Source organism: Tasmannia lanceolata, unplaced genomic scaffold (genome assembly GCF_043159265.1).
Source record: "Tasmannia lanceolata isolate RefF3 unplaced genomic scaffold, GAP_Taslan_0.1 ptg000003l, whole genome shotgun sequence".
Lineage (NCBI taxonomy): Eukaryota > Viridiplantae > Streptophyta > Magnoliopsida > Canellales > Winteraceae > Tasmannia > Tasmannia lanceolata.
In genome coordinates this window covers 24,573,932-24,588,015 of record NW_027518680.1, presented here as the reverse complement: position 1 = coordinate 24,588,015, position 14,084 = coordinate 24,573,932, and the positions used below count along the sequence as shown (strand labels likewise).

At 36.6% G+C, this 14,084-nt stretch overlaps 1 protein-coding gene and 1 long non-coding RNA gene across 3 annotated transcripts; one reads left to right on the top strand and one right to left on the bottom strand.

The window, feature by feature from the left end:
• The first annotated feature begins 671 nt into the window (after positions 1-671).
• LOC143854063 (uncharacterized) lies at positions 672-9,799 on the top strand. 2 transcript variants are annotated; one of them, XR_013237357.1, is made up of 6 exons: positions 672-1,003; positions 6,160-6,203; positions 7,472-7,552; positions 8,080-8,151; positions 9,001-9,208; positions 9,307-9,799. It is a non-coding gene; the product is annotated as an uncharacterized LOC143854063 (long non-coding RNA). The 2 variants fall into 2 exon arrangements; XR_013237356.1 differs by lacking the exon at positions 6,160-6,203 and having other exon boundaries at positions 676-1,003.
• A 2,678-nt stretch (positions 9,800-12,477) lies between these two features.
• LOC143868371 (protein FAR1-RELATED SEQUENCE 5-like) lies at positions 12,478-13,689 on the bottom strand. Its single transcript, XM_077376176.1, has one exon. The coding sequence runs from the start codon at positions 13,687-13,689 to the stop codon at positions 12,478-12,480; it is 1,212 nt and encodes a 403-aa protein (XP_077232291.1).
• Between the last annotated feature and the right edge of the window lie 395 nt (positions 13,690-14,084).

Here is a 14,084-nt window from a genome sequence, read left to right as displayed (position 1 = left end):
GCTTTTCATGAGAAGGTTTTAGCTCAAAACTATGGGATTTGATCTTTCAAAATGTTCAAAAGCTTGTTTAGAAAGATTTGGATAGTGTATATATAGCCCACAAGAAAATATGACCGTTTGGGGGTAAAACTGTAATAAACGGGGCTGAAAAAGTCAACCTGCGTAAGCCCCAACAGCTCTTTTGCCAGACCGGCGCGGTTGACCTAGCCACGGCGGTCGTCTGCCCCTATTGGGCAAAACTTTTTAATTTCCAATTTCATATCGCCGCGGTCGGTCAGCCCATGGCGGTAGCCCGGCGAGGCTACCTGTTTGATTTAAAATTCAAACTCAAAACCTTTCGGCGGTTGACCGACCTATGGCGGTCACCCGCCCAAACCATGCTGGAATGGTTCTGTTTCGACAGAACCCATTCGGCGGTCGCCCGGCTAACCCTGGTCGATCAGGCCGCTAAATTTTCGCAAGTGCTGGAATTCCAGCCTTGCTTCCGCGGTCGCCCGAGACGCCCCCGGTCGACTGGTCCTGTTTGAAAATCCATTTTAACATTAAAAATCAGGGACTTTGGGCCATGGTCTTTCGGCTTAAGTCTTAGGTTTTCAAACACATTTTTGGGTGTGTGTGTGTGTGGTTTTCAAAGATATAAAAAGTTAAAAATGAAAACCATTTGAAAACCTTTTGAAAGTGCATTTAACATAAAATCAAGATGACTCTAAATACATTCTAAAATTGATACCATTGAGTCTTCTTGGAATGTCTTTACTCCTTTGCACTTCCTTGGACGTCTTCGACTTGTGAGTTGACATCTTCAACTTGTCTTGGCTCTTGTGACTCCCTCCAATCTTCAATGCATGCTGAAAGGTGCATGAGGTGTCTCCATGTTGGTTCATCTCCAAGCTTCTTCTTGACACTTGCTAGGTATGCTTGGGGGATCTTCATCTTGAGCTTCTTGACTTGAACATCCTCCAATGGTGATGTCTTCACTGTGACTGCAAGCTCCTTGATCATTGTAAGTGTGGATCCTCAAGCCATGTGTTGTATGAGTTTGTAGACACCCCAATTTTGCTACACTTTAAAAAGTAAAAGATTCAGTAGTTTGTCAAGTTTCGAGTCCATATTCCGCAATAAATTAGGCATCCATGCATTCTAGGGTAGATTTCATCTCATTTTAGGTGTTTGGAAGTTGATTCGCAATCCTAAAGGTTTCTAGGGTGTTCCAATGGTATCTGGAAGATGAAAGTACAAGTTTCTAAGCAAGTGAAAAAACTTGCTATTTTTAGAAATTTCAGGGTTTCCCTCATTTTTGCCCATTTTTGCATTATAAGGGTATTTTGGTCATTCCCGATGTGTCCCGTTTGACCCCCGAGTTGTGTCTAAGAAATCTTAGATCATTTCATGAATTTTTGGAAAGCCTACTAAATTTAGAGTTTCTTAGGGGTTTCGCTTGACTTGGAAATTTTATGTGTCAAGGGCATTTTGGGTATTTTCAGGGGGTACCAAATGATCCTGTTTGATATTGCCCACCAAAAAGACCCAATTTAAAAGTTTCTATTTTTGAAGTTTGACCACAAGAACTTTCCATTTTTAACTTTTCCCTTTAAGGGGTGAACTAATTTGAGGGTAATGGTCGAATAGGGGTATTTTGGTCTGAAAAATTATTTTTCCAAAAAAAGATGGTTCGATCACGTGTTAGGGGTGTACTATAAATATCATATGGGTTGAGTTCATAAATAAAAAATTTGAATTTAAAGGATTTTAGTAAATTTTTATTGAAAAAAACCTAAAAATACATGTCATAAGGCCTAATAGGCTAAAGCCCACAAGGTGGGGTCTATGTGGACCCACCCATGAGGGTCGGCCACGTGGGCGCCCCACATGAGGAGGCCACATGCAAAAACGTCCAACATGGGATGAGGTGGTTGGTGACATCATATTTGTTTTAGAAAAATAATAAAGAAAGGAAGAGTTATAATTAGAAAGGGCTTGTGTGGTCCAGTTACTAAAACTACCATAACTTTTTACCTTTTTGTCTAAAAATTTATGATTATACTTGTTTCGAACGTCTTGAAAAGTTCTACAACTTTCTAGTTTATGACTTTTCATGGATCAGCCTCTAAATAGGTCAAAATTAAGCTCAAACGTCAGGCAGCCTTTTTTGGACGAAAATCATTCATAAAAGTTAGTTCCTATGTGAGAAAGCTCTAGATTGGTCATGAAGGATCTCCATTGTGTAATTTAGCATTGCTTCGCTTGCAAGAAATCAATATTAGAAGTTAATCCAATTTAGAAGGTAAGAGAAAAGCAAGTCATAGGTGAGAATTGGAAACTAACTAAAGGTAGGAGTTCTCACATTGGAAACTTCCAAATCCAATATAACCCTAACTTTTTCTATAAAAACAAAGCAAGCACAACATTTGGCCTGGCTCTAGAAAATTCATCCCTCTCTCTCTTCTTCCTTGGAATTCATTCCTCTCTTCAAGTGTGTTCATCTCTCTCTTAAGTGTTCTTCACAAAAAGGAGTTCTTGAACTTCTTCTTCTTCTCCAAGGCATCATATAATCAAGGTTATTGGAGTTTTTTTTGGATCTTTTTTAGCGTATAAAAGGGTTGGACAAAGTTTATATCTCGGATCACCAACCCTAGAGACAAGGATCGCGATCAACGGTAAGGATATCTCTTCTTAGTGAATTAGAACAAGCATGCTAGGGTTTTATTTTCGAAATATCAAATCATTGAGTTTTCTTTTGAAATTCTAGTATGTTATAGTATAGATTAAAGGCCTTCAAAATTCAAATTTTCAACTAAAAATTAGTTTTCCTCCATATAAATATTAATTTTCTTTCATTATTTTCAACACAAGTGTTTGAAAACATAATCTTATTCAAAAAACGAATTTTGTTTAGATTAATTAAAATTTCAAAACTACTACAAAGTGAAATCTTGGACCACGGTTTGACCGCCTCGATTTCCGTTTTATTTTTCGAAAGATAACCCGACAAAGGGTTATTTCTTGAAGAATAAAATGAAAAACGGGTCAAATCAAGTCCAAATTTCATGAAAATTTGGTTCCAAACCGATTTTTGGATTTCCAGTTCACCATAAACTTTTTGAAATTTTTCGAATTTTTGTTAATCTGGTTTTAATTTATTTTAATTTTGGGTTATTTTTAATAAATATCAAACGATTTTAAAACTTGATGAAACTTTCCAAAACTCATATTTAATTATAAATTGAAGTTTTTATGGAAAAAAAATTTGAAAAAAATATTTTATTTACTGTTTTCTAATCGATTCTTCGGTTTACATGCCGTGATTCTTTTTCATATTAAATTAGTAAATTTTTGAAATTTTTCTGTACAAACCAGTAACTTAGGTTACTGGAATATTAGAAAAAAAATTCAATTGGTTTCGCAAAGTTTTAATATGGTTTTGTAATTTATTTTAATAAACGGGTTTCAATTCATAGGAAACAAATTCCCTTTTTCTATTTAAAAATAGATTTTATAGAGGAGATTTAATTTCTAAGTTTTGAAATTTTGATAGAAAATTTTATAATCTATTATATATCTACTGAAATTTTTTATTTGATTTTAGGATACCATTAGGTTTGCTTTTTAAGTAATTCTTTGGTTTCATCCGATTTTTGTGTGAATTTCAATTGGCTTCAAATCGTAATAAAAATCCATGAAAGTCATATAGTAGTCAAATCTCATGATTATCTTTATATGTAAAAGTTTGAGTCGATTTAAAATTGATATGCTATAGGTTGCTGTGTTAATCTGTAATCTGATTTGGATTTTAAAATATCACAAATTGATATCAAACCTTAATGATAATTCATGAAATTTTTTTAGTAAGCTATAATCACCTATATCTGTATTCTGTGAAAGTTCGGATTAATTTGAAATTGATATGCTATAAGTTACTGTGTTAATCTATGAACTGATTTGAATTTTACGAAATCGAAAATTGATATCAAATCTTAATGAAAATTCATAAAATTTTTCCAGTAAACTATAATCATCTCTATCGTTATTCTGTGAAAGTTTGGATTAATTTGAAATTGATATGCTATAAGTTACTGTGTTAATCTATGAACTCATTTGAATTTTAAAAAATCGGAGATTGATATCACATCTTAATGAAAATTCATGAAAATTTTCCAATAATCCACAATCATTCATATCTTGTTACTGGAAAAGTTTCAACTGATTTGGAGTTCGATTGCTTAGGGTTTTTGTGTAATCCTAGCAATCTGGTCTTAATGTTAATAAATCATAATTTAATAGCAAATCAACACAAAAGTCAGTAAAAACTTCCAACAAATCTGAACTTTACATCACGAATTTAATCCCCAACTTGTTTGAAACATAAACCTTAGGGTTCATAGATCTCCCATGTAAATTCGCTATACCGCGATAGTCTAACTGCCGAGATCGCAACCACAATCGTATACTAATTGCGATTAATCCTGCATAATTGGAGTGCATAAATTATAGTATGATATTGGCTCCGAGGTCCACTGTCCATGGAAATCCTGAGAAACATGCCAGGCAATAAGATCCTACAACTTACATGCTAAATTATACAAGGGTTGAGAGCACGATTCCCATCCATGCTTGCGATTCGAGGCCGAAACTGGCAAACCATAGAACCTTTAGTATCCCTTAGATATTTAGGAATCGAAAATCCTTAAAAACAAAAAATCAGTCAATCTAAGAATCACCAATATCAACAAATTGAATTAACTTAATTAAAGAATTAGGAGCCGTTGGATTGCGGTCTCCTATCGTTGGAACCTTTTAGGGCCCCTTAAGAACACTTACGTCACGTTGTGTCCTAAGTTTTAGGGAGTCCAGCCTCATCACGGACGTTTGCTATGGATAGCAACCGTGCCATAGATCTAATTACACTAGTCATCCAATTTTTTCCTAGGACAAACCTATTTATCGATGATGTAGGTTAACCTGCATTAGTCTAAGGGATAACTTACACTTAGATAGGACCATATAGCATCTTAGATGAAGTCCTAGGATAATAAAATCTTCAACTTGAATGAAATAATTTCTCTTAAACTGTTAAAACAGTCAATCCAGTCTAGATCGGTATCCTAGATGAGTTAGGCATAAGTAGCTTAGTTCAGGTGCACCGAACTACAATCGACTCTGATTCCAGTGAGGCTGGGATACGTAGGCAACTTGGATGCTTGAGCGGCATACCAAGCCCGAGTCGGCCCACGACAAATGGTGGGATTTTGTATATTAGTTTTTTTATGAATTCTTAACTAAATTAATTACAATACCTAGGATTTTTCATGAAACTAGATTTTAGGAGGACTTTCACATAGATTGAATCCAAACGAATTAAAAAAATCAAGATACACAATTAGGAATTGCATTGAAATTATATTCTAGGATGCATGTCACGTAACTCGCACATTAATATAGAGTTAAATGAGCCATTTAAAAGAAATTCAAGAGAGTTAACTTTTGGAACCGAATACCGGATTATCGGGCAAGAATGGTCCATGTGGTGGTAACTCCCCACACCTTCCATTCTCGTAATCAGCTAACGAATCAAGATTTCTGGTCATTTATGGGTCCTAGATCCCTCATCTAGGTGGTGACTCTGTTATTTTCTTTTGCGTGGAATTCGGATTGCTTTAGTGATCCCAAGTTCACGGAAAAGATGAATTAAATCAATAATAATAAACGGCACACGCCAACCGCGTGGGTACGAGAGACCAAGAGAGAGAGGGAGGCGGCTCGTAGGCCATTCCCCTCTCGCGCGATCGGGTCCCGTAGAGTTGTGTAATGGCAATATGGCATGTGAAATTCCTGTATGCAACACAATACCTCAATGCAACACATTAGTCCGTAAATGCTAATCAATTTGGTTTGCTAGCATCAAAATAATAAGGTAAGGTGAATGATTGAACCAATGGAAACCCTTGGGCTTACATTCTCCCCCTTGTTGATGATAGCATACAAATTGATTAGGGAGGCAGGAGATATAAAAAATATAGACATATAGAGATCAAATAATATGCAATAGAGCATTGCTCCCCCTCACTATATGCTCAAGTGTAATAAATGAATGTAAAGTATATGGTGCATATACAATGGACTCCTAATCAATTTCCAAAATTCTCCCCCTTTTGGCAACAGCAAAACTGAAGGATTTGCAAGTGAAAGTGCAAATGAGTGTCAAGGTGTGTAATAGCTTATCTAAGCTATGTACCCTAGTATATGAAATTACATTTAAGCTTATATAATGCTTATCAAAGAAAAAATAAAGTAAAGTGCATAATAAGTTAAATTTTTTTTTTGTTTTGTTCTAATGATTTGAATGTAAAGCACAACTATAGGGGTAATCGACCTTGTGAGCACATCACAATGATCTATATAAACATGAGTATATAACCATTTAGCTCTCCCCTTATGTATTTGTCATTGGCCTTAGATGAAACTTATAAGGCAAGGCATGACAATACACAATGGCTAAAGATGAGACAATGAGGACATAACCAATGAATCTTATCATGAAGAATGATGTATTCACCTTCAAAAGCACATGATAAGAGAAAGGATTCATAAGAGATAGAATTGATCAAGTAAGATAGGATCCTATGAATGGGAGTTCTAGAGAGTTTTCAAGATTGAACTCTAGAACAAGATACTTATCATTCGAAATGATGACACCATATGAGTTCATCCAAGATAAGTCTAAAGCCTATGAGGATATGACACTAATGCATAGGCTAAAGGTACTTGTTATAAATGAGCATCGATCTCAAAGTGAAAGCATGAGACAAGCCCTAACTACAACACTCAAAGTGAAAGCATGAGACAAACCCTAACTACAACACATATGGAGCAATGAAGCTCCAAATGAGTGTACTTATCATATGCAAAATAATATACCTATCAAGCAACATATGATAAGATAGAAAATGACAGATATTTACATATAATGCCCCCCCTTTGTTAGAGACTCATACAAAGTATGAATCCAAAAGGTCCTACACAGAAGCACCAAGAGATTTAGAGGTGAATGATTGACAAACAACCCTTGGGCTACTAATGCATGATTGCTAGGGGTGGTCAAGTGATACCAAATGAGATAACAACCTAGCAGGCCATGCTCCCCCTAACTATGTGCATAATATATATATATATATAGAGAGAGAGAGAGAGGTTAGTGATTCTAGTCTACCGACTGGATAACGCTATCTACTCCACCCTTATTAAGAGCCGTTAGATTTTAAGTGGAATGATCCCAACCGTTCAAGATAAAAACGAAACCCATAACAAACGAGGCGTCTGTTTTCCCTCTCTCTCAATCACGCACGCTGGGTTTTCCCTCTCTCTCAAAATGAAAAATGAGTTCTCTTTATGGATTTGAAGCAGGGAGAAAAACTAGGGTTTCAACTTTTTGCTTATCTCCCTCGCTGGGTTTCTGAATTGTACTCCATTTCAGCATCAAATCTCTCCGTCGCTGCATTCTCTCCCTCGCTGCATTCTCTCCCTCGCTGGTGAACCGGAAATCCGACACTCGCTGGTGAGTCCTAAAAAACTCTGATTTACTCTTCTTCTTTTCTCTTCTCCCTAGCCATGAAAAGTAAGAGTTGTCGGTTTTTTTAAGGGCATTTGATCCATCACTGGTGAATCTCTCCCTACTCGAGGCCTCTCTATCTCTCGTCGGATTTACTCTTTTTTTCCCCAGCCATGGAATACGAGAGCTGTGGGTTTTTTTTTTGTTCAAACTAGGGTTCCCAGTTCAGAGACCCTAGTTTCGAACAAAGAAAACTCACATCGTTTAAACCCTAAATAAAAATCTGAAAGTAGGGTTTCAGATTAATGAATTTTTATGTTTTTGGTTGATAAAAGGATTTTTTCACAAGGGTTTTTTTTTCCTTTGGATCTCCACCATCTGACAAGGGTTTATGATATTTCTGTAGTTTTTGGTTGAGAAAACACTGGCTTTTTGCTGATAAAAGTGATTTTTTCCTGGTTTTGTTCAGATTTGAATCTTTTCAATCAGAAACATATTCTCAAAAGCAATGATTTTTTCCTGGTTTTGTTCAGATTTAAATCTTTTCAATCAGAAGAGACGGAAATCCGACCCTCGCTGGTGAACCGGAAATCTGACCCTCGCTGGTGAGTCCTAAAAAAACTCTGATTTACTCTTCTTCTTTTCTCTTCTCCCTAGCCATGGAAAGTAAGAGCTGTGGGTTTTTTTTGGTTCAAAACCAAGAAAACCCACATCTTTTACAAGGGAGAAAAATCTGAAACTAGGATTTGGGGTTTTTTTTTTTGAGTTCTCATGGGATGTTGAATTTCAAGGCAATGATTTTTTTCTCCCCACCCATGGAAAACAAGAGCTGTTGGTTTTTTTGCTTTGAAAGTAGGGTTTTGGGGTTTGTTTTTTGTTTCTTTATGGGCTATTGACTGACGAAGTTCATTGTAATAGGATGGGGTTTTGAATTAAAAGGGCATTTGATCCATTTTCAGATTTAACCAATTTTTTCCCCAGCTATGTAATACAAGAGCTGTCGGTTTTTTTGCTTCAAAAGTAGGGTTTTGAGTTCAAAGACTCTAGTTCCGAGCAAAGATTACCCACATCTTTTAAACCCCAAACCCTAACCTGAAACTAGGGTTTGTTTGGCTTCCTTTAATTTGCTAGTTTGGATTGTGGATGGTGAAAACCCATCTAAAGTGTGGTAGGTGATGTCTCAATGCTTCTTGTACAACCTCTTGACCAAAACCCATTTACAACACTGAAAAATGAAGTAGGTGGAGAAAAAAAAATCTTAAATTACATCAATTGGGGTTCTGTCTAGGATTTATCTGTGATTCTAGAAAGGGGAGTAAAAGGGAAGTAAAAAATAGAGTTAAGTCATTTATCATTTACTCTCTGTGAATCCTCGTGTTTTTTTTATTGGTGTTCTATTGCTTTATGCTTAAATTATTCTTTTACTCTCTGAAATCATTTTTGTTTAATTACAGAAGCATAAAGCATGGCATCTTCAAGCAACACGAGTGGTATCTCACATGGCGTACAACCAACAGCCATAAATTGTCTTTGTAATAAGCCAGCAGTTCAAAAAATTACACGGACCAACATAAATAATAACCAAGGCTGGCCATACTTCAAATGTGTTGGATACCTAGTTGAGTTACATATGAGATTTTCATTGTTTTGATAAGTTTTTTGGTAAGTTGTTGAAATTCTAAAAAACGTCAATAACATGCAAGGCCACACATGTAAATATTTCCTCTGGACTAACCTTCCGTTTGATGGGAACGAGCCAGGCTGGGAGTCGAGTTTTCACCATAGAAGCGAAGGCAGAACAATGGAAGACCGCATCAGCGTACTTGAGAATGATGTAACGATGCTGAAGAATGAAGATTCCATGCTTAAAGACCGCATCAACGAACTTAAGAATGATGTTATGATGCTGAAGACTGAAAATTCCATGCTTAAAGACCGCAACAACGAACTTAAGAATGATGTTATGATGCTAAAGAATGAAAATTCCATGTTTAAAGTTTGTGTAGTAGTAGGGGTTTTCTTCTTCTTTTTCTTTTTCCTTCGAAGTACTAAGTGAGAGTAGAAGTGTATCTGGCAGTGAATGTATATTTGGAGCATCTCGAGCATGTATCTGGCACTGAATGTATCTTTCTTTTGAATTATGTTTACAGAGATGTTAGTGCACTTATCGTCGTATATTTGATGTTTTAAAATGGCGATTGTTTTTGCCATTTTTTAAAGTAGTCAAACTCAAGTTATTCTAATTATGCTTTTGGTGACAATTCAGCTTTTGGCGACGAACTAGTCTCTGCATTTGGGTTATGTTTTTTTTGTTAGTTTTTTTAAATGACAGTTTCCATCTTGAAGGTTTGCAGAGGTGTGGTAAGAGTTGCAGGTTGATGTGGATAAACTACTTGAGGCCTGATCTCAAAAGAGGCACATTTTCAGAGGAAGAAGAGGATCAGATAATCAGATTAGTTTTGGAATCATATATCAGGTGTTGTTTTTTGGCATTTTTTGAGAAACACATCTATGAATTTGCATCTTGTATGGGACTCAACACCTCAATCAACACCTGTATAAATATGCTAGGCTCATTTTTTTTCTTTTTGGAATGTAAGCTGTTTTCACTGGAATCCATGTAACATATAACTGTAAAATTCTATGGACATTGATCATTAAAAATAACTATCACCCATTGTCTCGCAACAATAGCTATCCTCCCTGGTGTCAACTTTGGATTAATGTTAAAGAATTAAGAACAAATGCTAAATTTTACCTAGATCTATAAGCAATACAATTTCAGAGAATCATGTCCTTTTGGTGGAAAGGGGCTACTACCATGTTATTATCTAGTTGACCGTAGGAGTCGATTTAACCAGTCTCTTGATTAAGCTTCTAAAATAATTATTTTCCTTGTTAGCCGTTTGGATAGATGGATTTTATAATCCAGGATTGTAAAATCCTGTACAAAAATCCTGGTTTTAGCTTGTAAAATCCAGGATTTTACAATGGCTTATAAAATTCATCTATCCAAAGGGCCCCTTATTGCCCCTTAGTGATTTTCTTAATGAATTCTAATTTGTTATTGAGGAAGATCATTCAAAGATTGTAAAACACATCTTATCTTTTATACAGGAATCTGAACCCACACCTTGATGGACCGTAGGATAAAAAAACTGTTGTTAACTATAATAACTAGAGGTAAACATAATCTCTTGAACAAAACAATGCCATCTACTCAAATGCCTTTAAGACTAATGGCACCATGACAATGTTTCCAACAAATACAACTCCCAATTGAGCATGAGCATGACATTGTTTCTGATGGCACCATCTCTCCTCTGCAATTCCAAAGCAACTCCAAACAGCATCTTCTCTACGATTCCAGAAAGCATTGACAAAAAATCTATTCTACTTGATTGCTAATGGGCAGACAGTGCAGTCAAGTTCAAAAGCACCCTGAAAATATTACATGGACAAGACAAAATTAGTAACAAGAACCACCCACAATCATGGCTGAAATTTCGAAAAGAAAAAAAAGGTTGAACAGGTGATGCATTTTAAGGGAAACATAAACTCAAGTACATACAACTGCTAGAGTATCACTTAAACTTCATAAGAACAAGTACAATGAGGAATGTATTAAGAAAATACACTAACCTATTTCAATCTTCCATACGCTCATCTTCGTGTTGTTGTTCCCCTTCTTCCCCTTCAAATTTTGGTGTGGTCATCTATTGGCACACACACAGTAAGAACAAATAAGTGATATATGTTAACTCATGTGATTTAAAAATGAATGCATAAGTAAATAGAAGTCCAAACCTTTTTTCCTTTTGTTACAGGTTATTGAATAGTGGCCTTTTCCTCCACATTTTTTACACGTCCGTTTCTTTAATTCGGATTGGGAGACCTCCAATGGATACTTAAACCGTGATGCAGCTTTCGGCCGACCCTTGGTTTTCACAACTAGGGGGTCGCGAATAGATATATCAAGGGATTCAGTTATAAAATTAGATTGCACTTTGCTGCCACTACTTGACAACGCATTTTGCTTCTCTCTCTTCTCCTGTTCACATTCCTCCAGCCACGCATCTAAAGTCTCATCCATCTTCTTGTAAACAGTTTTTCTGCTGTCAAGTACTTCTACTACTCTCTGACACTTTGATAGTATGTACCATTTCTCAACTGGAGTTACGTCATTATTATCATCTTCGCCTATGGCCACCCCACCATCTATATGAAATCTTGCCCCAATTGTCCACCTATTTAGGATATATCGCTCGGGAATGCAACTTAAACGCTTCAGGGACATTATGCGAAGGATATGTTTGCATAAAATCCCTACGGTCTCAAACTTCGCACACGCACATGTGGCCTTTACACCTTCGTCAGATTCTTCATAGACAACTTTGTACCATTTCCAAGGCTCCTCATCACTCAATCCAACACTGTATTTTGTGACATTGCCATTCTCACCTAATAAGTCATACCAACAGTCGTTGCTATCCTTAAACTCCGATTGAAAAATGTTAAACATTGTCCTCGTATAACATTTCCCACATTGTGCTTCCAATTTGTTCCTTGAAATCAATACAGTATTTGAAGATTTAGTCCTGAAATCTTCTTCAGATTCTTTTTTACGACGATCAGCAAGCGCCTTAGCATATTGTTTCACAAATTCTGGTAGAGTAGTGCTCTGATTAACATATCCATCAAAGAATGAATTTATGCTTTCGCTACGCGAACTAGAAGTCATGCCAGCAGTGAAAGTCTCTCTAAAATACGCTGGCACCCCAATGACTTCGTAGCTCCCACATTTTTGCTAGCCAATTGTTTTCAGAAATCCCATATTTATCCACAAAATTTTCCCATTCTTTCTCACAATCGGGTATTTCTCTCTTATAAAACCACTTATTATAATCCTTACAGAAGTCAGATTCAGAATCTCACATGCCTGCACAATGCTCAATCAGATGCCTATGAATGTGCCACGAGCAAAACCTATGACGGGTTTTCGGAAAAACATTTCTAATAGCATTTCTCATCGCCACATCCATATCTGTAATTATACAACTCGGAGCTACCCCAAACATACATTTCAACCATTGTTGAAATAACCATGTAAATGTCTCCTCTTTCTCATCTGCTAGCAACGCGCATCCGAATAGAGTGGACTGCCTGTGGTGGTTAACTCCAGTGAATGGTGCGAATGGCATCAGAAACCTATTCGTCTTGTATGTGACATCGAATACAATTACGTCAGCGAAGATGAGGTAAGCATTCCTCACCCTTAAATCTGCCCAAAACATAGATCTCAAGTTCCCAATGTCATCCATCTCCATCGCAAAATAAAATTTTGGATCTTCAGCTTGTTTCTCATGGAACTGTCGAACTATTAGGAATGCTTCTTGCCCCATATTGTTACGCCTACGTACCCTCAAATGGGACACCACCTGATTTGCTGTGACACCACTGCCACCACCATGTGCCGAAGTACACACCCTAGCAATGTTACAAGGCTTAACCCCATGGTCACTGAGCTTCTCCATCAAATTCTTACAAACCATTTTCTTCACGAATTTATTATGTGAGCGATGCATTCCTCTTCTGATAGGAGAGGTCAGATCATGACAATGTTTGGGTTCAAAACTAGTCACAACCCACTTCTCTTTTCTCTTTTTAATCTCCATCTGTGCCTCACAGCCCTCTCTTATAGAGCGGCGCAACTTCACTTCTTTTCCTATCTGTCTCTTATCTTTAGTATTTTTGAAACCCTCTCTCTCACATACAAATCTCCTCGTTATCACTTCCAAATTTTTCTTTGACTTATTGGTCTTGGCTTTCCATACACCAAACCCTGCAGCCAAACCATAAACATTATAGAACTCGTACGCAGCTTTTGGGGTTTCAAACTCCTGATTAAGAAAGGGTTCATTAGCTACACTTGTCCCTCCATCATCCTTATTAGGCGTAGTAACGGCACCACTACACCCCTCCTCGTTATCAACATAACCTACAACACCCTCATTCGGAATTTCCCCCTCATTCAACATATCTAATTGATTGCCATCAACTTCATTGTCATCAACCACAACTAACCTATTACAGTCGACTTCATCAATCAAATGCCCACAAATTTGCAACACATTACTATCCATCACATGCATACAACTTTAGCACCTTTTAATAACAAATACAACAATGAGTGAAAATGAACAACTCCATAGATGAAAACAAGTAATTAAAGTAAAACCGGCGGATTTAAAACTCATACAAACAATACAGTTTCAGAGCCCATGCAATTTTTGCGGGCAACTATGCAATTTAGCAAGGCAACCATATTCTATGAAATTTGTGTAAGATAAAAATGCCCATAAAAAATCAGCAATGAAAACTGCCCATAAAAAATCTCATCTGCTTTTAACATAAAAAATCAGCAACCCAATGCCCAGAAAAAATCAAATGCCCACATGAAATGAATCTGCTTTTATCTCCATCAATCAAATGCCCACATAAAGTGAGCAATGTAAACGTCTCCTCTTTCTCATCTGCT

Excerpts from the sequence above, each read along its gene's own strand:
- LOC143868371 (XM_077376176.1), bottom strand. The coding sequence starts at position 13,689 with ATGGATAGTAATGTGTTGCAAATTTGTGGGCATTTGATTGATGAAGTC.